This window comes from Vulpes lagopus, chromosome 2 (assembly GCF_018345385.1).
Source record: "Vulpes lagopus strain Blue_001 chromosome 2, ASM1834538v1, whole genome shotgun sequence".
Classification (NCBI taxonomy): Eukaryota; Metazoa; Chordata; class Mammalia; order Carnivora; family Canidae; genus Vulpes; species Vulpes lagopus.
Genome location: NC_054825.1, coordinates 173,985,655 through 174,010,578, shown reverse-complemented (window position 1 = coordinate 174,010,578; position 24,924 = coordinate 173,985,655). Strand labels below are relative to the sequence as shown.

General features: G+C 57.3%; 2 protein-coding genes across 3 annotated transcripts; both read left to right on the top strand.

Annotated features, from left to right (window-relative positions):
- Positions 1–8: 8 nt before the first annotated feature.
- FXYD7 (FXYD domain containing ion transport regulator 7) lies at positions 9–9,076 on the top strand. Of its 2 annotated transcripts, none has more exons than XM_041746590.1 (6): positions 9–184; positions 4,027–4,056; positions 6,180–6,254; positions 6,389–6,422; positions 6,566–6,606; positions 8,673–9,076. In XM_041746590.1, exons 1-6 carry the CDS (start codon positions 154–156, stop codon positions 8,693–8,695), a joined length of 234 nt encoding a protein of 77 aa, XP_041602524.1. In that variant the 5' UTR covers positions 9–153; the 3' UTR covers positions 8,696–9,076. The 2 variants fall into 2 exon arrangements, with proteins under 2 accessions (XP_041602524.1, XP_041602523.1); XM_041746589.1 differs by having other exon boundaries at positions 6,389–6,431.
- FXYD5 (FXYD domain containing ion transport regulator 5) lies at positions 8,869–21,119 on the top strand. The gene is made up of 11 exons (XM_041734763.1): positions 8,869–8,970; positions 9,366–9,593; positions 10,299–10,359; positions 11,775–11,858; positions 12,596–12,649; positions 14,036–14,155; positions 17,249–17,344; positions 18,418–18,447; positions 18,525–18,599; positions 20,788–20,833; positions 20,939–21,119. The coding sequence occupies exons 1-11, from the start codon at positions 8,869–8,871 to the stop codon at positions 21,036–21,038; spliced, it is 996 nt and encodes a 331-aa protein (XP_041590697.1). The 3' UTR covers positions 21,039–21,119.
- Positions 21,120–24,924: the final 3,805 nt, after the last annotated feature.

The window sequence follows — 24,924 nt, the reverse complement described above, 5'->3', positions numbered from 1 at the left end:
ACGGGGGCGGGCTCTCCGGGCCCCCATTGGCTACGGCCCCCCCCACACGAGGGCTCCCCCCATCTCCCCCCGACATCAGTCCGTCCCGCTTCCAGCTGCTGCAGCCGCGCCTTCACCGCCTCGGCCTCCAGCCGCCCCCTGCTCCGGCCCGGCATGGCGACCCCGACCCAGGCCCCCACAAAGGGTGAGCGTCGCCTGGGGAGAGGGCGCGCGGGTGGGCAGGGAGGCTCCGGGATCCTAGAGCTTAGGGGAGAGGATCGAGGGGGATGCCAGTACGGAAAAGGGGGGGGAATGGGGAAGGGGATGTCCGTTCTTCCACGGGCGGCGGCCCCTGCAGTGCACCCCTTGGCGCCCCTCCAGGCCTCTGGGACACCCCCTCCCGGCGGTGTCGTTCCCGTGCGGGACCCGCGGTCGGAGAGCGGCAGTCCCGGGAGAAGGGATGCGCGGACCGGTAGCTATGGCAACCGGGCGGCTGGTCTTGCACAGCGGCGGTAGTGGACGCGGAGAGCCGGGCTTCGGGCTTCGAGGGTGGGAACGGGGGGCTCGGCCGCCACGGAGGCTCCTGCAAATCTCAGGGTCTCCGAGGTGGGCAGGGGGGGTGCATCCCTCTCCTTCCCAGCGCTGGCTCCTGTGGTGGGTGTCTCCAGAAATCCCTGACAGGCAGGTTCCGCGGGAAGGAGGGAGAAGGATGGAAAGACAGGGGAGGGGAGAGCGCCGGAGGAAGTGAGAGAGAGATGGAAAGAGACAGAAGAGAGAGGGAGACGGAAAGGAATGTGAAAATTGTCTGAGAGCCTAAAAGAGAGAGCGAGCAAGGGTGACAGGCGACCCAGAGTCCGAGACTCAGAGGGAGAGGACGGATACGGGGCTGGAAGAGATTGGGAGTGACGGGAAGGCAGAGAGCAATAGAAAGAGATGCAGAGAAAGAGAGAAAATCAGAGACAGAGGCACAGAGAAAGGCATCGAGGAGGAGAGAGAGAAGGACCCACAGCGCGGGAGACAGACAGAAGGAGGAGCAGCATGGGGTGGGGCCGAGCCACTGCAGTGAGCCCCCAGTGAGCCCCCCAGGCAGGAATGGGTGGCGGGACCCTCCTTCCCAGCCCACATGCAGGGGTGTCGTCTGGTTCAGGAGGGTGCACTCGGCTGTGCACACAGATGTCCCTCCTTCACCCCGGCTAGCCACACAGCGATTTACATTTCACACCGTTAACCCAGTTATTCACCCACTTAAACCCCCACTGCCCCCTGACAGCCAGCTCTTGAGCCTGCCTCTGCGGAGGAACAAGGGGAAGGATGCTCTAGTAGGGGTAGGGGTGGGGGTGGGGTTTCCAGCACTGAGAGCCGGGCCAGAGGGGATAGGCCAGTGGTGCTGAGGAGCCCCTGGTGGTGAAGGGAACCCCAGTTCCACTCGGATCTCTCCTTCCCTGCCCCCCTTCCCGGCAGGCAGGGGCTGCTGCACTGAGCCATATCTGCAGAATTTGAAGCAGGGCGGGGGGGGGGGGCTGCAGAGGCTGGAAGCCACCCTAGGGAGAGGGGGCAGGGCTGAGCCAGCGGGCCTGGCGGAAGCCCAGGGCTTCTTTTTGCAGAGATGGTGGTTAACAGGATCGATGGCAGCAGACGGGCAGAGGTGGGAGGACAGACGCCTCAGCCCCACCCCCACCCCCACCTTTTCCCCAGTCACAGCATAAGAGGGGACCGCAGGTCTTGGGAAACCCCGGGGGGGGGGAGTGGGGGGGTGAAGAAGAGCATGTTTTGTGTTGCACCACTTAAATTGATTAATGGATTATTGGGGGGGAGCATGGGGGAGGGAGCTGAGGGCTCTCCCACCGTGTCAGAGATCAGGGGGCAAGCAGAAAGGGGATGCAGAGCCACAGCTGGGCTTGGGTCCCCATCCTTGAGAAGGACCCTGGGTTTGGCCAGAAGCCAGCCCTGCAGGGACAATGGGAGCTACAAAGGGAGCAGAGGGAGTCAAGATTGGCCCTAGAGTTAGAGACCTAACCCTCAGGACCCCACCCAGCCTGGGGGTGCCCAGACCCATCACCTCTCTTCACCTCTTAAGATGCCCCAGTTGCCATAGCAACCACCTCCTTCCTGATGTCTCCCTGGCAACTAGCCAGGAGTGGTGCACATTTCTCCTCCTGCCTCCTGACTCCACCCTTAGCCCAGCCTCGCCCTGAGGAACCAGATTGCTGGGGCAGCAGGGACCAGAAGAGGGACTTCTGCATAGAGCACGGGGCACCCAGGGTGGCACCAAAGAGGATTCTGGAGCAGGTGCTCATCCAGTGGGCTTCTGACGGTTAAGGAGGGCAGAGTGTTTGGAAACACAGGAGACAAATCTGGATAATCCGTCCACTCCACCTCTGATGCAGCTTCCAAAGCCTAGCAGGGGCTCTCATTCATTCATTCATTCATTCACTCGCTCACTCATTTATTCATTTTTTCTTTCATTCATCCTAGAAAACTTCCCCGAAAGATTTTTATAAATGCCACGATTAATGGCAGAGGAGTCAAACAAATCTACTCCCCATCTGGTGGAGGGGGGGAGCTAAGATAGCACATACGACTCTAAAATAGCGTTTCCCCATCTTGACACTTTCGAGGACCACCTCCACAGTTTTTGGCCTATCCAGATGTTCCCCACACTCATATTTAGTATTTTTCCTTTCAAGGATTCGCTTAAAAAAAAAAAACGTAATTAGCTTCATTTGGTATCACCATCACACATGGAAAATTGGGACTTTTTTTTTTTTTTTTTGTCTTAAAGGCAAGTGTAAACATCTTAAACAGTGTCACCTCAGGGGTTTGTGACAACCAAGGTGGAACTCTCACTTACACCATATGCCCATCACAGGTCAGCCGGGGGGTCCCTACTCACCAGAGAAAGCTTCATGTCACCGGGCCAATGGCCACAGGGAGCTCTGCTAAGAGCTCTTAAATGTCCAGCCTGGAAGAGATGGGACACCTGGGCTCACAGTTCAGTGGCCAGAGTTAGTCACGTGGCCTCCCCCAGTCTCAAGGCAGTTGCCATCCTCCCCGGATCCTGGAAGAGAGCACTGATGCCGGTACCTGGCATGGCCCTGACATTCCTGGTCCCCCTCGCCTGGTGGGGCACACTGTGCCGAATTCTGCTCTAGCCAAGAAAGAACATACTGAGAGCTCTCAGGAATTAGGGAGCCATCAGGATGGGCTTCTCGAATGGGAATGAGTTCTCCTGAAGGGGGATATGGTTTGGAACAGGGAGGTGGGTGAGGGGGAGAGATAAATACCCCCCCACACACGCATTTTATCTACACAGTAACATTTCTGAAATTGGGGTGAGTCCTCTGATGGATGGGTATGTTTTGGATGATAGAGTTACATACATATTCACACACACACACACACACACACACCCAGAAAGCTATTATGAAATCAATTTTGAATCTTAAAATTGGTGATGGCTTGGAAATAAGTCATCAAGTATATATCCTATGTAGTATAATACAGGGTATATTATAGGACAGCTTCCCTGCATAGGATTTGGTGGCAGGGGCGAGTGGATGAGAATAGTAGGGACAGCGCCTGAGTTTTTTGGAGCTGTCAGATGACTGGGGAGTTTTACGGAGTATTTGGGGGAAGCTGGTCTACTCAGCGGTTTACCAGTGGGATTGGAGTCTGTTAACCCAGCATCATATGCAAATGGGAGTGTGTATGTGTTTTTCAGGAAATGAGTCCATAGCTTGCCTCAGATTTCCACAGGGGACTAGGACCAAGACTGCCATGTACAGTTTGGTAGGTTGTGCACTGAACAAGGGAAGGTACTGACTAATGGTGTGAGTAGGGGGCTGGAATCCATCCTATGCTCCACTCTTCAAGCCTTATGTCCTGCCATGCATGAAGCTGTATCATTCAGATCAAGGGGCATCTTTATCTGATTTCTACCCAGAAACCTTGGACCAGTGGCCCCATCTGGAGCCTCAGAAATGTTAAGAAACCCAGTGTTGAAATATTTTTTCCCCTCTCTCTCTTTTCCTGCCTTCCTTCCCACAGTTCCTCAGGAGCCTGACCCATTTTACTATGGTGAGTGGCAGATTCTGATGAGGGTACCCTGGGGCTGGATAAAGGGGTGGTTGCAGGTCCTCACAAGTAATTGCTGAAGTGGCTTCAGCCCCGGCAACAGATACCTGCTGGGCCACTGGCCATGTGACCATGCGGGTTCAGTTTACACCAGCTGGGCTCAGAGGGCAAAACCAGATTTTGAGGGGTACCCTCTCTGGACCTCCTTCAGGCTTCACCAGGACTCTGGGATCGTACATGGTGGTCATCAGAGAGGCATACAGCTCGGAGGCCAGGCTGCCCGGGTTTGAATCCTGGCTCATCTCCTTGCTAGCAGCGGTGTGGCCTTGAGCAGGCAACTTTTCCTCTCTGGGCTCTTCTGTAAATAAGGGATAGTATTAGTTCTTACGTATGAGGATTGTGGGAAAGATTTACTTGAGTGATGCTGTTAAATCACCCCCACGGCATGGAAGCTTGAAGAAGTTACCCCCAGGTCTAGCAGATCTGGCCCTGGCTCCCTCTCTAAACACCCCTCTACCTTTGCTCACTCATTCTGTTCCTCCAATATGCCAAATTCTTTCCCACCTCAGGGCCTTTGCACGTGCTGTATCCTCTGCCAGGAATACTCCTCATCCAGCTCTCCAAACAGCTGACTAAGGCTCCCTTTCCTTCTTCAGGGCTCAGATCAAATATTGACTGTTCTGCTAGGAGAGGCTCTTCCTGACTCTCTGCCAACAGGAGCCACAGATACATCTAGCCATAGTCACATGGCCCTGATGTTTCATTTTATTTTGTTGAAGCCTTTATCACACTATGAAAGTCAATTCCCTGAGGCAGAGGCCTGGACAACTGCTGGTACAGAGGGGGTGCTCTATACATTCATATTCCAATAAATGCAATCAACCCTTGAACAATGTGGGGATTAAGGGGTGCCGACCCCCCATGCGGTTGAAAATCCACATATAACTCTTGACTCCCCCAAAACTTAACTACTCATGGCCTACTGTTGATTAGAAGCCTTACAGAAGATATAGTCGATTAACACACATTTTGTATGTTATGTGTATTATATACTGTATTCTGACAACCCAGGGAACTAGAGGAAAAATGTTATTAAGAAAATTAGAAGGAAGAGGGGCGCCTGGCTGGCTCGGTCAGTAGAGCATGTGACTCTGGATCTCGGGGTTGTGAGTTCAAGCCCCAGGTTGGGTGTAGAGCTTACTAAAAAAATAAAAATAAAAATAAATTAATAAGGCAGAGAAAATACGTTTAGAGCGCTGTACAATATTTATTGAAAAATCTGCATATAAGGGGACCTGCACGTTGTTCAAGGGTCAACTGTATTTCCTGTGGCATATTGGACAAGAATGCTTCTTATGAAGGAAGATAAGGAAAGAATGGGATTACAAAGTATTGAGGAGAGGATGGGAAATTCTAAATAGACAAGGCTTCAGAGAAGGTTTCACCGACATTTGAATAAAGCCCAGAAATTGGTAAGGAAGAAATACTGGGGGAGAGAGCTTTTTAGGTAGAGGGAACAGCAGATGCAAAGGCCCTGAGGTAGGACCATACTTAATCTGTTCCAGGAGAGGCAGAAAGACCAGATTGCCTGGGGCAGGAGACTGAGGAAGCAAGCGGGGTGGGGTGAGGTCTGAGAAGGGACAGGGACCAGGTGATGCAGGACTAGGTGGGCTATGGTGAGGATGTTTTGGCTTTTCCTTGGAATGCAATGGAAGCCAGGGCAGGGTGGGGCGCTCTGAGCTCAGGGACCCTGATCTGACTTAGGTGTTGGCAGGATCCCTGAGACTGGGGTGTGGGGAGACCACAGAGCGGCTTGCTTGCTGCGATGGTTCAGACAGGTGACAGTGGTGGACAGGACCGGGGAGGAGGCCGTGACAGGAGGTGAGATGTATGTGTCTGCGATACATGACGCAGAGCATGGTTTTCTGTATGTACAAGGCATCTAGAGGAGGGGGGAGGGCAAAGAGGTCCAGGAGCTCCCAAGCTCCTGCTGTCCATCCTCACACTGGGGGGGGGGGGGCCCAGCGCAGCCCACAGCATCCCTGGACTCTGCGCCCCTGGCCGAGTCAAGGCTCCAGGGAGGGCTGCGTACTACCCACGTTGATGCGCCCCCTTATCTCCCCCAGACTATGACACTGTACAGACTGTGGGCATGACTCTGGCCACCATATTGTTCCTGCTGGGCATTCTCATCATCATCAGTAAGTGTGACCCTTTCCTGGGCTCCAAAGCACCTCACAGAGGGCCGCGTCGGGGGTCCTGGGCACCTACAGCTTCCCCGCCGGCCTTTGTCCAGCCCCTCATGCCCTGTCTCGTTGTGTCTGTCTCCTAACAGGCAAGAAGGTGAAGTGCAGGAAGGCGGACTCCAGGTCTGAGAGGTCTGGCAGCAGAGGGGAGAGAGAGGAGAGGGGTGGGGGCAGCCCGGGGTGCAGGGGTGCTTGCACAACATCTAACGCAAAGCCTGTGGCTATTGGATTTCTTGATGCTTTTCTCTTGGTCTTTGCTTCCACAGCCCAACATGCAAATCCTGTAAGTCGGAGCTTCCCTCCTCAGGTGAGGATGAGGAAGGCTGTGGTTCTGGGAGGAGGGGAGGTGGGGGCAGGAAGGGTGAGGGGAGCTGCGCCCGCGCCAGGCCGTGGGTAGGAGAGCTTAAACCATGGCGAGTCCCTGTGATGTGGGGACGGTGCTCAAGGGTCCACGGAAGCTTCCCAGAGATGAGTGTGGAAGCCCCAGGTGGGGGGTGCTGATGCTCCAGGGGAGGGAGCCACAAGTCTGTGACCAGAGGGGCCACAGTCCCAGGGGCACAGAGCAGGTGCTAGGGGAGGCGGGAAGAGGGGATGTTTCCCAGACTTTACTGTTCAGGTGGGAAGAATGAGGATGAAATGACCTAGAAAAAGGAAGGAGGGGGGCACCTGGCTGGCTCCGTGGGTGGAGCTTGTGACCCTTGATCTCAGGGCTGGGAGTTCGAGCCCCACGTGGGGGTAGAGATGACTTAAAAAGAGAAAAAAGAAAGAAAAAGGAAGGAGGGGAGGAAAGAGAAGGGGAAGGAGGGGGGGGGAATGGAGGGAAGTGTTTTTGAATAATTGTAGCAAAATAACAAGAGGAGAAATGCATAGAATACAGAATACAGATTTTAAAAGCTGATTTTGGAAAAGAGAGAATGCGGGGATGTAAGGAGCGTGGGGATGGAAAGTACAGGAAAAGCAGAAAGAGTGAAGAGGATGGAGGGTGTGTGAGGGGGTGGAGGGTGGAGGGGGAGGATAGGAGAGGAAGGGGATGGAAGTGTTGGGGGGAGGCCACAGAGGGGGTGGAGGGGTGAGGGGTGGGGGGTGAAAGGGTGGAGGGTATGGAGGGGGTGGGGTGGGTGGTGGAAGGAGAAGGGGTGTAAGTGTGTGAGGGGGTGGGGGTGAAGGGGTGAGGGGTGTAAGAGTGAGGGGGTGAAAGGTGTAGGAATGCGAGGGGGTGGGACTGTGGAGGGGATTGGAGTGTGAAGGGGTGAGGGGGTGGAGGGTATGGAAGGGGTGGGGTGGGGGTGGAGGGATAAAGGGTGTAAAAGTGTGAGGGGGTAAGGGGTGGGGTGCGTAAGGGGTGGAGGGTGTGGAGCAAGTGGGTAGGGGTGTGGAGGGGTGAGGGGTGTGGGAGTGTGAGTGGGTGAGGGGTGGGGGAACATGAGGGGGTGGGGGGTGAAGGGTGTTGGAGTATGAAAGGGTGAGTGGTGTGGGGCATGGGGGGGTGGAGGGCGTGGAGGGAGTGGGTTGGGGTGTGGAGGGGTGAGGGGTGTGGGAGTGTGAGGGGAGGGGGTGTAGGTGGGTGGAAGGGGTGAAGGAAGATGGGCAGAGATTAGGCTGTAGGAGGGAATAAGCAGGATTGAGACTCCTTGGGGTGTTAATTCAAATTCTGTAAAAATATCTTGACCTGTTTTTAGTGGAGCCGCATCCTTTCCGGGGACGGGAAACATCAGAAAGGGGAGTCTCCCTGCCTCTCCTAAAGCTCTTAGGGCTAAAAAGTGGGCCTTGGGGTACTCAGTGCTGGGGGATTTGGTGTGGAATTTCATGGGTTTTGTTTCCTTTGGTTTTTGTGAGATTTAAAACCCCTGGTGGGGGTGCGCGGGTGACTTCGCGGGAGCCTGGGCGGGGGGAGGGGGTGGCCCTGCTGCCGGGGCAAAGGCACAGGACTGGGACCCACTCAGCCGAGTAATGGTCCCGGGTGGGTGAAAAACAGAGGAATTCCGCCTGCGTCCACGTGTTGGGGAGACAGGGTGTGTGACTGGGGTGGGAGGGTCAGAGGAGGTTGGGGACGTGGGAGATGGAGCCCCCCCTTTCTGGCACCAGGGGGACATCCCAGAAAGGCTCAGCCTGGCCCAGGGGTCTCTAGCCTCAAGTGTGTTCCCTTCTGTGACAGTGTCCCCTGGGGCAGGACAAAAGCCACCCAGGGGTCCCTAGTTCCCCAGTGTTAGCTCAAGGGTGACAGTCCCTGGGGGTCTGGCTCCCATGGGAGGCTGGGGGGCCCCAGCGGCTGTGGGAGGGGGCTGCTTGCCCAGGTGCAGCAGGTGGGTGACCACAGCTGTGACGCTCCCCTCTCTCTGTCTCTGTGCCACGCCCCCCCCCCCCCCCCCCCAGCCCCTGGAGGTGGCGGCGTGTAAGACCAGCCCTGGGCACCTCCACTGCTGTCCCTGCCTGAGTGCGGAAGCCTGAGGACCGGGTGGAGGCGGTGGGGACCCCAGCCTTGCGCCGGGGAGCGCTCCCCCGAATGAGCCGCCCCACCCACCCGAGGCTGGTGCCGCTGCACCCTGCTGCCCCTCCCCAGGCCTTGGCAATGACGACCCCCCAAAGAGCCCGTGTGCATCCCGGATCCGGGGACTCAGGCCTCCAGCTCCTGGGGTCCGGGAGCCCAGCCCCAGCCCCCCAGGATCCCCACGTACTGCTCCCCGGCACCTCCCTGTCTCCCCTCCGAAGAAGATCGGTTGCCCTGCACCCTTGGAGTCTGTCTTGAGCTTAATAAATGTGCATTTGGTTTTTTCCCCTGTTCTGTCTGTAAGTTCTCATCTGTGGGGACCAAACGGGGGGAGAGGACAAAACTGACCCTGCGGGAGCTCTGTCCCACGCCCACACTTGCCCCCTCCTCCTCCCTCGCCTCCCCCAGCGCCCCAGGGCCCCGTCACCTCTCAGAGACCCGGGAGCCTCCCCTCCCCCGCCCCTCCCCTGCCCGACGTCCCCTCCCCAGTTGCCCCTTCCCGGCTCCTCTCTTCCCCGCCCCCCCACGGAGCCCCACCCACGGGACCTGCCCGCTCGTCCCCACCCTCCCTCCCCCAGCGCTGGGCGGAGGCCGCCGCCCGGCTCCCACCCCTGCCCCCCGTCGCCCTCAGCGTCTCCCCCTCCTGCTCCCACCGCGGGCTCCGAAGCCAGGAAACCCGAGAGGAAATGACTGAGCCCGTCTCGGTCCCCGCCCGCCAGCGCTCCCCTGGCCACACCCTCCGCCCGGCCGCCGCCGCCGCCGCCCTCTGCCCACGAGGCTGCCGGCTCGGGACCCCCAGCTCGGACGTGAGTCTCTCCTGCGCTCCGCCCGCGCCGCCTCCCCTCTGCCCGGGGCCGGGCTCAGGTGCGGGGGGACCGCGCTCGTCGGGCGGCCGCCCCCACCCTGCGCACGTCCCGCGCCTGCCGGGGCGCCCCGGGGGCTGCGGCTCCTCTGCCCCCGCCGCCTCCCCGCCCCGCCCCCCCACCGGCCCGGAGGTGCCCCGCATCCCGCTCCGTCCGTCCCGCTCCGGCGGCGACAGGCCCCTCGCACCAGCTCACTTTTTCCTCTGAGATCGGGAGCACATTACTCATTCTTCCTCTTTCCCCTCCTTGCTGACTCCTGGGCCCTGGGGACAGCCCCAGAGGGAGGCACCGGCCCCCCAGCCCTCCTGGGCCCCGCGGGGTCAGTCTGGGGAGGGGGAGCTTTTGGGGGCCCTGTGCGGTGGCTGCTCCTGGAAGCCCAGATTGCTCGGATGCTTCTTGTTTTCTTTGGGGACCTGTGGATGGAAGAAGGGGGTGGGTGCCGGGGCCTCCACTCCTAAAACCCTCCGCCCGCCCTGGGAACCAGCTGTCCGCCCTGGCAGGGGCCCCTTGAAGCCAGGGGTGCTGCCTGGGGGTAAAGAAGGGGCTGCAGGATCCCACCCGGCTGGGGGGCCGGTGGGAGGGGTGGCTGCAGCCCTGGGCCTGCCTCAGTGACGTCATAGCTGACCCCAGCTCCTGCTCACGCCATAGATGTCGCTCTCTGGTCACCTGTGTCTCCTCACCATCGTTGGCCTGATTCTCCCCTCCAGAGGTAAGGCCGAGCTCTTGCCCCCTCCGCCCCAGAGTCCCCCACCTGGAGGGCACTGGCACCGGCACCTGGTGAATTCGGCTGCCCCGCCCTGCGTCTTCACCCTCCTACTGAGCCAGCACCAGGAAGTGAGGTGTCGTGAGGGGCCCAGGGTTACACCCTCTTTGGGCACCTCGCACCTGGGTGGCCGCTTCCAATGAGTCTGGCCAGAGCCTGTCCTGCTGAGCATCCTCCATTTCACCTCCAAGAAGAACCCACTGAGTTTGATTTGGCGGGGACATTGGTGTCAGTTTTCTACTGAGCAGCCAGGAACCCCGGGCGCCCAGCAAAGCAGCTGCCTGGATACGGGATGATACACGGTTAGGCAAGGGGGGGGCCAGCTGGGGCTCGCCCAAGAGTTGGGGGTGTTTCACTCTTGGCCTAGGAAGCGTTTCTCGAAGGCAGGACCGGGGTGGGCATTTGCAGGGGCTTCCTACCTGGCAGGTGCTGCATGTGTGAACTCATGTCGACCTCCACTCGGTTATACGGACTGTCGTGCCCATTTTATGGATGAGGGTACTGAGGCTCCGCAAAGGGCAGTGCCCTGTGCCGGAGGCTAGTGAGTGGCGAGGCGGGGAGACGACCGCCTTTCTTGCCCCTGGAACCAGGGCCTACCCTCCACTGAAGCCGCCCCCGTTGGCCTTTGATAAAATGGTTTTCATGTGTTTTTTCAGCCAGCCACCAAGTAGTCACAGACCAGGGGGAGGGCCCCATGAGTCTTTTGGCTTTTATTTGGAGCAAGGGGTGGGGGGGTTGGAGCCAGCAGGGCCTTGCCCTGACCCAGGGTCCACAGGCTCCCTCTGGCTGTTGACAGGGAGCAGACTGCAGGGGGCAGGGGTGAGGCCAGGGAGCCCTGGGAGGGGGTCCAGGCCAGAGAGGAGGTGGCGGGCAGTGGCTGAAACGGACTGCGTATCCAGGGGTGGGGGAGAGGCTTCCCTCTGCCGTGTCCTTTCGCCCTCCCTACAGCCCCGAGAAGTAGATCCAGGTGTCCCCACAGGTGAGACAGGTGAGACAGCTGAAGCGCAGAGAGAGGACTTCACCTGCTCCAGGTCACGGAGCGGAGCGAGGAAGTTGCTGGGAGGAGAATTTGAGACCAGGGCCCCGACCCGACTTCAGGCCCCGGGCGGGCTCGCAGGGCTAGATGGCGCCTCCATCCCACAAGGACAGGCAGACGGGCTGGGGTTCAGGTCCTGTCCTCAGGGGTTTCTTAAAACACCTCCAGGGCCGCGGATGGATACCCCCCCCTTCAGATGTCCCCCCGCTGCTCTACCAGGTGTCCCGAGTTACCGCCCACAGCTTCCGAAGGGAGGGTAAGGGGGGGGTGGTGAGAGAAGGGGCACCAGAGGCTCCTCTCTGACTCCTCGCCCTTGATTTCTCAGGACAGATATTGAAGGAGGCCACATCCATTTCTCCAGCAGATCTAACCAGTGTGAATGCTAATGCCTTGACCCCACCAGTCCCAGGTAAGGAAAGAGGGATGGATCTGTCAAGATCCTGTCACTGCAAATCACAAAAGCCGCAAAAATCTCAAGCTCGGACCGCTTGGGAATTTGGGGTTTGTGCAACTGGAAAGTCTGGTGATAGACCTTCAGGCACGGCTTGGTCTAGGTGCTCAGAGGATGCTCTCAGGAGCCTGTCGCCGCCTCTCGGCTCTATTTCTCCTGTGCTGGCTTCATTCTCAAGCGGGATTTTCCTTTTACGGGGCCAGGATGGCCCCTAGAGACCTGAGGCTTCCGTCCTACCTGCTAAGAAGCCAGACGAAAGGGGACTCCCCCTAGTCCCAATCCAGCAAACATCCCGTGACTGAATGTCCCTGCCCAGGCTCAGGTGACATGTCCCACCGTGGGGTGATCGTTGTGGCCACAGGCCAAAGCCGGTCGGCCAGTCCCGGGTCTCAGGTTCAACCTCCACCAAGGCTGGTGCCAGCCTCAGTGCTTGAGTGGACACAGAGCCAGGGAAGGGTGGTTCATAAAGAAACTTCCAGGGGCTCTTCCCAGAGGCGGATGGGTTCTGAGTAGGGGAGAGTGCCTCTGCGGGAGGGGACGGCTGAGGCAGGGGAGGTCTGAGGCTCGGGCAGGGCTGTTAGCAAACCACTCGGTTAACGAAGTCATTTCGATGATGTCAAAATTGAGTTGTTTCTCCATCCACGGACCTTCTCCACATCTTGTCTCTCTCTCCTCCCCCTGTTCGCGGACTCCAGACACAGTCCACCGGGAACCCCAGTCCACACCTCGGATGGGCCTGCAGACTAGTGGTGAGCGGGGCGGGGGAGGCGGAGGGGGAGGCAGCGTGGGCCCGGGACAGACACTGCTCCCCCTCTTCCCCGGACACTCTGGGTTCTTGGTTACTCATTTCAGTTCCCCAGCTCTGAATCCTCCGGTTTACTTTGTGGTGGGGCAGCCAGCCGCCCACATCCACGTCTTTCAAAACAAATCTTCCGAAAGCATGAAAAATAATACGCATATAGAAAAGTACCCCTAAAACCCCCCATAAATGTACAACTTCAGAGAAAACCCTAACCTGAACCGCCGTGTAACCAGCTCCCAGCTCACGGCATATATATGGAGCTTTACAACCCCACCATGTGCCGAGGCCATTCTTGCCTTCCTTGCATCTCTGCATCTTTTCCCCTTTTTGAGTGTTCAGACCACTTTTGAACTCTTTCTTGCGGTATAACGGAATTCAAAAAGGGCTCCCCAATTTTCTCCGTCAATATTTAACGATACAGCCGTCTAGAAACACGTTCTGCTTGGAAGTAATAAAATTCATATAGGCGAGATGAAATCCCTTGCTGCGTTCCCCACTCTGGTCTCTGAGAGGCCCCCACTTCGAGCACCGGATTGGGGGGGCCCCCCAGTGGTGCTGTGCCACCTGGGTATTGCGGGCAGAAACTATGCTGGCCGCGGTATGTTTTTGTGAGCCGGTCATTTGCAAAATGATTGCTGTCCTGCAACTTTCTCCACCCGCCCCATGCAAGGGTATGTTGGGGGGCTCCTCCCAGTTCCCATGTAACACTGATCGCGTCGCGTGTGCTGGTGTGCGGGGGCCCGTGCGTGAGGGTGAAACCATGCCCAGCTCCCGAACACCTTGGTCTCCTCTGCTGCACCTGTTGTCACAATAAGCAGCCTCGCTCCCCGCTCCTTGAGCAAATGCCTCTAAGCGATTCTTGTACCTCGGCCGCGGTTCCCAATGTCTTACCTGTGTTTGGGGGATCATTTGATCCCCACACAAGCCCGCTGAAGTGCAGCAACCTCACTTGACAGACAGGGAAACAGAGGCTCGGAGTGACTCACTCGAGGCGTCAGGCGTCGCAGCAAGTCAGGGATGCACAGCTGGGACCGGCACCCTGGAGCCTGGCCCGAGGGCCTGGCTTTCACCCACAACACGACGGGGGGGGGGCGGGGGGAGGAGACAACGTGTCTCCAAAGCCACTTGGGAAATGGCTGCACGGATCAGCCCCACCACCAGCCCTGGGCCATCGCGTCCCCCCCTTTTCCACCCAGGCAGTGACACCTGCTGCCTGAACGGCTTTGATTTTCACCAGCCTGGGGAGGGGAGAGGGCCCCTTGCTGTTTTGTGGACCTGAGTGTCCCTGATTCACTCGTTGCTCACCCTCCCCTCGCTCATCCAACCCGAGTAGGAATAACATGGGAGCAGATGGAGGGGACCCAGACCCCACAACCCCCGGAAGCGTCTGAGCTTCTAGCAGCAGATGGGGCGATGGCGACGACGATGACAACGGGCAAGAGCAGCCTGAGAGGTAGGCCCTGGAACTAGAAGGGCAACATGCAAATTTTGTTTAATTCTCTATCTGGGTCAGCAGCTCCCCGAGCACATTTCTCGGAGCACCCGTTTGGGGAGTTGTTAATACATTTTCGAGACATCTGTTTTGCTTTGCGGTCCAAGGGAAACTCTGAGTTAAAGTTAAACACATTTCTTTGTGGCAGGACTTCTTGGAGTCTTATTAATGCTTATTTGCAGCAAGCATTCCCCAAACCTGATTGGACTTGGGACTCTCATTCAGGTTCCTTTATAGGGCTGGTGCCTTGGAAATGTGGGTGTGGGTTTTTTTCCTTTATGTACCTGTTCATGTGAGAGCAGGAGCTTTTCGGTTGCAAAATACTGCAAAGGCAACTAAAGCTAAAATAGATTCATTGGCTACATATGTTCTGTAAAATCCAGAATCATGGTCTCAGGAACAGCTGGATCAAGGTGCTCAAGCACTGTCATCATAACTGGCTTGCTCTGTCTCTCAGCCCTGTTATCTACATCCTCAAGTTCTCTTGGTGGCACAGATAGTCCCATAGTTCTATTTAGGTCACACACCCAGCAGGTAGAGCACCTCTCTTTCTCATCTCTAGCCCAAGGTGTTTAATGGACTGTATTGGCCCAGCTGGGGTCACATGCCCACGTCTGGCTGGGGGTGGCGGGGGAGCCGGGGACATGGACTGCTCTGACTGGTTAGGCCTGAGTCTTGTGCCCACTGTTGGGCTGGAGAGCAGGATCAGCTCTGCCTGAACAGCATAGACCTGGAGTCAGGGAAGAGGTAGTTCTCCCCGGGACCAGCGAGTAGTTAACATTTTAGAGGCATGGGAAAGGAAGCTGAGCCAGAGGGGAAGGCAGCAGGTGGCCCCAAGGTCCTTCTGACTCATATTTGAGGAGTAGCCCCTACTGGAAAGTACTGTAGCTTGGGCCATTCCCAGGCTGACATGTATGCACAGTTGTGCAGACTGGGCACTGCACAAGACCATCGCCTCTAAGGCCGTGTCATCCCCCATGTGGATTTTTATCCTTGTTATAGTTTTCCAGTGATGGCAGTGAAGCCCCTAATTCTGACAGAGCCTGTCTAGTAAAACAATTTCACAACAGATAGAAATGAAGCGTCTCGGAGAAGAACTCTTCTATTTTCTGAAAGAGGGAGGGTGAGGGGACGGTGACTGTGTCCACACCTCCCCGTTGAGAAAACCTTCTCACATCTTTGCTTGCTGTGAGTCCTGGTTGACCTGAGTCCTGATAATAACACAGAGTCACTCTGTGTTATTATATCGTGTTCCTGATTACGCGTGACAGGCATTCAAGTGGGCTGGGGGCGGGGGTGTCATGGAGCCAAGTGGTAAAAGCCTTCGAGGAGCCTTGGGGTCACCCAGAACCTGGGCAGGACCGCCCGCCCCCAGTGCCTCTCTCCCTCCTTCGTCTGTGTTTCTCTGGTGCTGGGTCTTGTCTCCCACCTGGTGAGGAACTGGCTCCTGCCCACCCCCCCACCCCCCCACCGCGTCCACCCCCGGGGCAAGCTCCAGAGCTCCCTAACTTCGCCCAGCTGTGCCTCCCAAGCCTACTTGGAAGTTGGAAGGTCCCAGGGAAGGAGGAGACTGGGTCACAAGCTCCCCCTTGTGGCCTGCGTTCTGATAGACCCAGGAGGCCGTTGGGGGGGGGGGGGACAGGAGGGGAGAGGGGGAGCGGTCCCCCCAAGAAAGAGGAAGATGCTTCTGGAAGCAGGGAGGCCTGAGAGCCAGCACCGTGGTAACAGCGATAGGAGGCATTTGCCCAGAGTGAGCACTGTGCTCACTCCTTCATGGCTCCCAGCCCCCCTGCGTGGGAGGGACTGTCCCCCCCCCCCCCGCCCCCTGCGTGGGAGGGACTGTCTGTACCTCGATTTACAGGAGGGCAGCGGAGGCCCAGAGAGGTTACTGTGCCGCCCTAGGCCACACAGCCCAGAGCGGCAGAACCAGCGTTTGAGCCCAGGCTCTCTAGGGCCAGCGTGCCTGAGCACCACGCAGCACCCAGGCTGTCCTTTGCATTCACTGTCTGGCTCGAGCCTCCCGCTGAACATCTCGGGATCCTTGCCTTCGGTTCATACTTAAGGAGTGAGGTGCTGGGGCACCTGGGGGGCTCAGTGGGTCAAGCGTTTGCCTTTGGTCCAGGTCACAGTCTCAGAATCCTGGGATGGAGGCCCCGCATCAGACTCTCCGCTCGGCGCGGAGGTGGGGAGCCTGCTTCTCCCTCTCCCTCTCCCTCTGCCCTGCTCGGTGCTCTCGGTCTCTCTCCAATAAATAGCATCTTAAAAAAAAAAAGTGAGGTGCTGAGATTGGCCTGGGAGCCTGGGCTCTGTGAGGCAGTTTTTCTGCCTGTTGGCTTCATAGTAGGGCCTCAGACAGGGGTGACCACTTCACTGGGAACACTTCTCGGTGTCAGCAGGGCAGATATTTTCCTTGGGGCATTGGCTTTTTTAAATTTAGATTTTATTTTTTTATTTGACACACAGAGAGAGAGAGCACAAGTAGGGGGAGAGGCAGAGAGAGAGGGAGAAGCAGGGTTCCTGCTGAGCCAGAAGCCCGACGTCGGGCTCGATCCCAGGACCTCGGGATCGTGATTTGAGCTGAAGGCAGACGCTTAACCCACTGAGCCACCCAGGTGCCCCGTGGCATCGACTTTTTAAAGGAGAGGAACCGTCTAGTATTTTTGGTCTGGGAGCAGAAGTGACCTACAAAGTATTTTACAACCAACCAGTACCCCTAGGCTCTGCGTCTCCCGGTGCTGGGCCCTGTCCTGGGGGCCCCCTGCTTGGCTCAGACACACACTCTCCTTTGCGTCTCCCATTGTGAGGCAGCCCAGGAGGTCCTGGGGGAGGAGCCAGGGGGATGGGACAGCTGGTCTTAACCAGGGGGTGCAGGCTGGTCAATATTTCCACACCTACCTCCCCACTGCGCCCAGGTTAGGAGTGGGGGGATACCGCTCCTGCCCCCTGCATGTGTAGACGTGGAGGGGAGTGTCTCCTGGGGACACACGTGCAGCGACATAGTCCCCAATCCCGTGTTTCCTCCACGACTCACTTCCACCCTCTGCTACCTTTTAGCAACTCCTTCTCCTGAACCCACCAAAGGCACCACGCTCTCCAAGAGACAGTCTCCAGGCAGAGACATCAGGCGGGACCCCCCAGTCGGGCCAACTGGTCAGTAACTCTCTTCCCAGACTGGAAACAGGCTATTTCCTATTCTCTGTGTATTTCTGGCACCTGGAACCCTGCCCGGCATGAACTAGTGCTCCGTGACCATGTGTCAGGTGGATACGTGACTTGAGGGCTGGGGGGGTGGGGGTATAAGGTAGAAAGCCAAAAAGTGTCCGGATAGACGAATGAATCCACGCATGACTGCAGCGGCTTAGGAGGACAACCACGAGTCTGGAGCTTCCGAGTCTGGAGTTTGGAAGTTCAGTCTGGGCTCAGTCGAGAGGTTCTTCTGGTCTCAGCTGGACCTACTCCTGCGCCTGAGATCAGTTTGGGGGGCCAGCAGGGAGCTCTGCTTCAGGGACACCTTGATCCGTCCCCTCGTGGTCTTACCTTCCGCTTCCTGCCCAGCCAGCCCCACTGAATGGATGAGAATGACACGTCCACGCATCACAAAGAGAGTTCATTCATTCATTCATTCATTCATTCATTCATTCATTCAAGACATATTCTCAAGCACCCACTGTGTCCTCGGCACCAGAGATACAGCAGTGAACAGGATGGACCAAAATCTCTTCCCTCGTGGAGCAGACATTCTGGTGGGGTGGGGGGCGGTAGAGACAATAAGTCATAATCATAAGAATTATGTATCAGGTGCTTTAAAGCTGCTTTGAAGAGAAATGAAGCAGCGTTAGATAGAGTCAGAGGTGACTGGAGAGTATTTCCCATAAAGGGCCAGGGAGACCTCCCTGAGAGGGAGCAGAGGGGGAGTCGCGTGGATGTCTGGGCGGGGGTGTTCCGGGCAGAGGCAGCGGCCAGTGCAAAGGCCCTGAGGTGAGAGGGGCCGGGCATGGCCACCAGCACGGCGGCGGGGCTGGAGCATCTGGGTGAGCGGCGAGTGAGGAGCTGAGGTGGGGAGGTGGGAGCCACAGGGTGTGCCACGGAGGCTTTTGTTCTAAGTTGCCCAAGGCCGAGGCCCAACCCACACCCCTACCCCCACCCCTGCCCCCGACTCTGCCATCCACTGCGTCCCTCCACAATTTTTGCCGAACTCTGACTCTCCCTGTCTGTGCCCCCAGGTTCCAGCGAGGACGACCCCTTCTCCTATGGTGAGTTACCCCCGGAGGATGTGGGAGGCGGGAGGCAGGGAGGCAGCTCTTGCCATTCTCCGCTCTTCCCTCTACAGACGAGGACACTCTCCGGAAGCGGGGGCTGCTGGTCGCAGCTGTGCTGTTCATCACGGGCATTGTCATCCTCACGAGTAAGAACCGGGGCTGTGGGGGGTGGTGGACCCCGGGACCCCGAGATCGGGAGCGAGAAGGCCTTCGCTGGCACCTTGACGGAGGGCTCAGTCCTTGAAGGCGCCTGGGACAGAGTTGTTTTAAAGGACGCATATTAGCTGCAGATCCCTATAAACCACCCAGAAGTCGGCGGCTTCAGATGATCACCGTTTGCTTAGCTCTCAAGTGTGCAATTTGGAAATGTCAGCGGGGTGCGGCTGGCTGGTTCTTGGGGTCCCAGCTGGGTTTATTCAGGCACCTGGGCTCAGGCACGGGTCGGCAGGGGGCTCTGTTTTTGTGGGTGCGTGGGCCATTCACCTCATAGTCTTCGCTCCAGGAGGCCGCCCTGGGCTTGTTTGCAGGGTCCCCACCACGGAGAGCTGTGTCCCGGCAGCCAGGAGGGGTGACAGGTGATGGGAGGCAGCGACCATGCCAGGGACTGCTGGGAGACAGACTGATAGGCAGGGGCCCCCCCAGCAGGAGCTGCAGCTCCAGCCCCCGCCCCACTGTAAGCCCACCAGGAGGGAGCAGGGGCGGCGGAGTCAGGGGGGTCACCCCCACCCTGCCAGGGTTCGGCTAGAAGGCCAGGGGGCAGGGGCAGCATTGCGTGGGGTAAGTGTTGCCCGACGGTTGGGGGCACGGAGAGAAGAACACGCAGAAAAACTAATTTTTAAAACAGCCTTTAAAATGCTGCTGATTAACTAGAACACGCAGGCCGCCAGTTTGCAAGCTCTCAGTGAAACCTTTTTTTACACCAAGTTTTATTCCCGCTCCTGCCCAACTCCACCATCAGGAGGATGCACACGCCACAGCTTCTATTTTGTCTAGGGCGGGGGTGGGGGGCACGAACAGCCCCCGGAAGAGGTCCCTAACGCCTGCCGGCAGCACAGAATCCAGCGCCAGGGTACCGTAGCCTCAGTCATAAACACCTGTTCCTTGATCCCGACTGTGTGCGGGTCCCTGTCTGCACCCCGTGCCCTGTCCCCACCGCTGTGGGGAAAGTGAGGCTCCGAGACCGGAGGGGTCTGTCCAGATGGCACACAGAAATTCGGGAAGGACTGGACCCAGGTCTGTGTGGGTGTAGAGCCCAAAATGAGCTCTGGGGCCGTAATTTGTTCCGGTGACAATGGTTTGTGGGCACCTGCTCTGTCTTCACCCTGTGCCCTGGTCCCCACCCTCGGGGACCTCGCAGCCAGTGGGGGGCTGACCGTAAGCAGTCTAAGTGCGTGACCGAGCGGAGTGGACGCTGAGAGGTCATTGCTGTAAGGAAGATACAGCAGAATGACAGGCCAACAGGGATGGGGGCGACACTCCCTCTAAAGAGATCGAATCAGAGCTCATTCTTGATGGTGAGAAAGACGGTTTAGGAAAACAGGTAAAGGGGGCAGCAAAGGTGAAGCCCCAGAGGCAGGAGTGAGCTGAGCGTGTTGCAATAACCACAGGAAGAGGCCGGGGTGGCTGGGGCTGCGTGAGCTCGGCGGGGAGTAGAAAGAGGTGAGGAGGCAAGGGCGGCAGTCAGGTGACCTGTCTTCCGAAATGTCCCCCCCTCATTCGCTTTGATGCAGCCCCCCTGACTCCCCTGCTGTGCCTTAAGCCCCCCTGTCTCCTCCTACCTCAGGGCCTTTGGACTGGCCATTCCCTCTGCCTTTCCAGGGAACACCCCTCCTCTAGATGTCCACGTGGCTCCCCCCTCACCTCCTTCAATGTGCTCAAAAGTCCCCTGCTCAGTGAGGCCCCTGTAGCCAGCGCCATGAGGATGCCCCTGGCCCCTGAGCCTCCCTGCCTCCTTCCTGGCACGCGTCACCATCTGACACTGTCCATACACTTGACGGAGTCGTTTTTCTCATTGCCGAGCATCTCCTCGACTAGAAAGTCACCTCCCCCAGGACAGGGATTTGATTCACTCCTGTTCCCAGCTTGGCTCCCAGGGTCGAGATCAGAGCCTGGCACATAGTAGGCGCATAGTAAATGTTCGCTGGATGAATGAGTGACACACAAGCGAGGCTGGGTTTTCAAAGGGCTCCTGTGTGTCTGGGGGCGGAGGGGGGTTGCGGAGGCTGCCCTGGAGCTTCCCGAGCGGCGGGGTTGATGGGCCTCATCTCCAGCACCCAGAGCGTGCAGTGATGGATGTTGTTTGACTCATGACGGAACCTTTTCCTTCACCCACAGGTGGCAAATGTAGGCGGTTACCCCAGTTATGTCGGAATTATAACAGGTGAGGCCCTCGGAAGTAGGGGCCGGCAACCCCATCGATGGGCACCCCAGGACTGAGTCCTCACCAGCTCACCGTGCCCAGCCTCCTCCCTCCCCTTTCCTACAGAATAGTCAGTAAAGCCCAGCCTGGGAGGGAAGACCCGGATGGAGCCAGAGCCGGGGCTGACGACCCGAGGCCCCTCTGCTCCCCACCGTGCCCACCCTGAGGGCTGCCCGGCTCCCTGGGCACTGCCCCCCCCCCCATTATCCATTCTGTTCAGATGAAAAGTAAAGCACTGTGGTCCTTGCCCGTGGTCTCTGATCATTCATGACTGGGGGGGGGGGGTGGGGTGGCAGGAAGAAGCAGCCAGGACGGACACAGGTACCCTGAGGAATAAAGGGAGGGGTCACAGACTCAACAGCCAAGGACGGGGTCACAGTGAACACAGCCTGGCTGGTGTGAGGCAGGAGGGATAGGAGGGCAGGCCATGGGGGACTCTGGCCAGTGGGAACGTCTGCGCTGGGCTCTGCCCCCGGCACTTTGGGCCCCTTGGCCTGTGCGTGTGCAGAGCCTGGTGTCCGATGGGTGTCCAGGGCCCATCGGGAGGTGGTATTGGTAACTGGCTCCGGGCCTCCCAGCGGTCCACTTTTCTTCACACTCCAGATCCTTCCACCATCATGAGGGGCCTCACACATGGGTGCGGACACCCCAGCCCACACATCCAGACTCCATCTACACCCCCTGCCGAAGTGACTGCCTCTGGGCCACCTCTCGGTGTAGGGGCCTGCCTACCAAGAAGGCCACACAGGGCCTGGAGACGGGGGCTCGGGGTAGTTTGGGCAGGGAATTCCAGGGGCCCAGAGCAGGGTCGAGAAAGGCCACAGGCTCTGTGGGCACTTCCTGCAGGCCCTGGAGAGGGACCCAACTGGATCAAGCCAGAGCAGGCCCTCTGAAGCCTGGGTAAGGGCCATCAGGACAAGGTAAAGACATGAGGTCCTGTTCACAAGTGGTTGCATAACAAGAGTTCACAGACCTCAGGTCACAGCCTATTCATGGGTTGTGAAATCAGTTTCGTGAGCTGTGGGTAGCATAAAAAAAGAAAAAGAGGGGCGCCTGGGTGGCTCAGCAGTTCAGCATCTGCCTTTGGCTCAGGGTGTGATCCCGGGGTCCTGGGATTGAGTCCCATCTGGGGCTCCCCGCAGGGAGCCTGCTTCTCCCTCTGCCTGCGTCTCTGATTCTCTGTGTGTCTCTCATGAATAAATAGATAAAATCTTTTAAAAAAAGAAAGAAAAACAGGGCAGCCTGGTGGCTCAGCGGTTTAGCGCTGCCTTCAGCCCAGGGCGTGATCCTGGAGACCCGGGATCGAGTCCCACATCCGGCTCTCTGCATGGAGCCTGCTTCTCCCACTGCCTGTGCCTCTGCTTCTCTCCCTCTCTCTCTCATGAATAAAGAAATAAAATATTTTTAAAAAAAGAAGGAAAAACAATAAAATGTAAAAGAAAAATATCAGAATATATCCCAAATAATCTGACTCTTTATATACTTTCCTCAATTTTTGGCACATTTTCATCCTACCTGTATCATTACTCACTTTTTTCAAGACATCACCTCCTTTTTAAACTTAATACATTTATTTTAAAAGGAACAATCATGTATGGAAAACCAGTATGGCTTCATGTAAGGAGAAGTTAGCCATAAGGATTCAATCCATTGAGGGGGCCCCCCGGGGGGAGGGGGGGCTCAGTCAGTTAAGCGACCGACTCTTGGTTTCGTCTCAGGTCACGATCTCAGGGTCATGGGATGGAGCCCTGTGTCAGGCTCCACGTGCAGCACAGAGTCTCCTGGAGATTCTTTCCTCCTCCTTCCCTTTCCCCCTCCCTCTGCTCCTCCCTCTCCCCCGCCCTCTGCTCCTACCCCTGCTTGCACTCTCTCTCTCTCTCAAATAAAAAAATAAATAGGATAAATCCATTGAAAACAAGCATGTAGGGATCCCTGGGTGGCGCAGCGGTTTGGCGCCTGCCTTTGGCCCAGGGCGCGATCCTGGAGACCCGGGATCGAATCCCACGTTGGGCTCCCGGTGCATGGAGCCTGTTTCTCCCTCTGCCTGTGTCTCTGCCTCTCTCTCTCTCTGTGACTATCATAAATAAATAAAAATTTAAAAAAAATAGAAAACAAGCATGTATTATATGCGTATATGGCATATGTACACATGTGGTGTATACTCTGTACATGCGTAGACATGTATGACACATGCGTATTATAGATGTGACACATAGAGTATGTGATGGATGCATCTAGGGGAGATTCTCAAAATATTTTTGCTTGGCATCCACCACCTGCTACTCAGATGCCTACCCCGACGGGAGGCGGTGTCATTCGTGTATGCACATGATGTATTATACACACACCGAGTGAACACAGCTGGCAGGTGCTGTGATGGGACACCACTCAACACGAACAGGAGAAACAGTGGTGCACGCGGCGACACGGATGAATCACGGCGCAGTATCCTGAGTGAAAGGAGCCCGATACCAAAGAGCACAGACTGTGTAATACCGCTTGTAGGTAGGAAGTTCTGGAATAAGAAGAAGTGATGGTCAGAGTAACGGCTGCCTTTACTACATCGTGTTGCCTTTCCCGTGGCGGGGGGGGGGTGGCGCTGGCTGAGGAGAGGCCCGAGGAAACGTTCTCGAAGGCCCGACACATCCTGCACCACGACGGTGGCACAGGCTACATGAAGGTATCTACCGGTCAACACCGCCTGAACCATTCGCTTCAGACCTGCGTGCTTAACACACGCAAGTTGTGCCTCAACACGGAGCACAACAAAATTGGAAACAAAAAGGCAGTTCTGCCTTGGGCGGTGCTGACCTCCAGGTCCTGGATCAGAGACGGAGCAACAGGATTCTGAAGGTGCCGCGGTTGGCGGTGGGGGAGGCCCTTGCCACCGCGGTGGAGAGAGAAGCTCCCCAAGTGGATTGGTCCGGTTATTGGAAAATAATAGGAAATAGGTATGTTAGGAAATGGGTATGTTGGGTTTTGCTCCCAGTTCCTGGCACACAGCTCCTCGGGATTTCCTGGGTGACAGGAGTATCTTTTGTTCGAAGGAGGCAGAGTGTGGTGGGCTGCTGGGTGGGTCTGGCCACCGGAAAGACCACCTCATGATCAGAAGCATGGAACTTCCAGTCCCACCACCCGATCCTCTGGAGGGGGAACAGAGGCTGGAAATTGAGTTAATGGTCCGTCCTGCCTACATGATGAAGCCTCCATAAAAGCCCCCAAATTATAGGGTTCAGAGAGCAGCCTGTCTGGTGAACGCAGCCACACGCTGGCGGGGTGGTGACCCACCCAGCTGCACGGGGGACAGAAGCTCCCAGTCTCAAGATTCTTCTAGACCTCGCCCTGCGTGTCTCTTTACCTTGTTGTTCCTCTGTATCCTTCATCGTATCCTTCCTTGTGCGATAAACTGGTTCTACGGGCTGTTCTAGCAAATAATCAAATCCGAGGTGAGGGAATCATGGGAACCTCCCAATTGTAGTCAAATTTGACAGAAGTTGTGGGTAACCTGGGACCTACCAACAATTGGCATCAGAGGTGGGGGAGGGGCAGCCGCAGGGGACAGAGCCCTTAACCTGTGGGGTCTGCGTTAAGTCTGGTCAGTGTCGACTTGAACCGTAGGACACCCAGCTCGTGTCGCAGAGAGTTGCTTGGTGTGGTGGCGGTGTGAGGGTAAACAAGCAACACACGGGGGTAGAGGCGAAGTTTTCCTTATAGGCTGGTTTCCAGGAATCATTCACAGAGTGAGCCTAGAGCCCACCCCACTAGCCTTCCCAAAAAGCTTGTCAGCTCCTCATTGCCTATATCAAGCCAACCCATTTTTGCTGGAAAGTGACAGTAATAATCTCAAAATCTCTGGGGCTTACAACAGCAAAGGTCTGTTTGTACTCACACCCCATGGTCGTCATGGGTCGGCTGGGAGCAATGATGTGACCTAAGCTGATGACGAAGTCACCATCGGAAACGTCTCTGGTTATCAGCGACAGAAAGAAGAGAGAATGAGGTGAGACGCACGCTGGCTCTTGTAGCCTCTGCCAGAAGGGACCTGCTCACAT

Coding starts and splice junctions, on each gene's coding strand:
- FXYD7 (XM_041746589.1), top strand. CDS start 154: ATGGCGACCCCGACCCAGGCCCCCACAAAGG. Junction 6,432..6,565: donor GCGGACTCCAGGTCTGAGAG/GTCTGGCAGCAG, acceptor TTGCTTCCACAG/CCCAACATGCAAATCCTGTA. Junction 6,607..8,672: donor GTCGGAGCTTCCCTCCTCAG/GTGAGGATGAGG, acceptor CCCCCCCCCCAG/CCCCTGGAGGTGGCGGCGTG.
- FXYD5 (XM_041734763.1), top strand. CDS start 8,869: ATGACGACCCCCCAAAGAGCCCGTGTGCATCCCGGATCCGGGGACTCA. Junction 9,594..10,298: donor TCGGGACCCCCAGCTCGGAC/GTGAGTCTCTCC, acceptor CTCACGCCATAG/ATGTCGCTCTCTGGTCACCT. Junction 10,360..11,774: donor CCTGATTCTCCCCTCCAGAG/GTAAGGCCGAGC, acceptor TTGATTTCTCAG/GACAGATATTGAAGGAGGCC.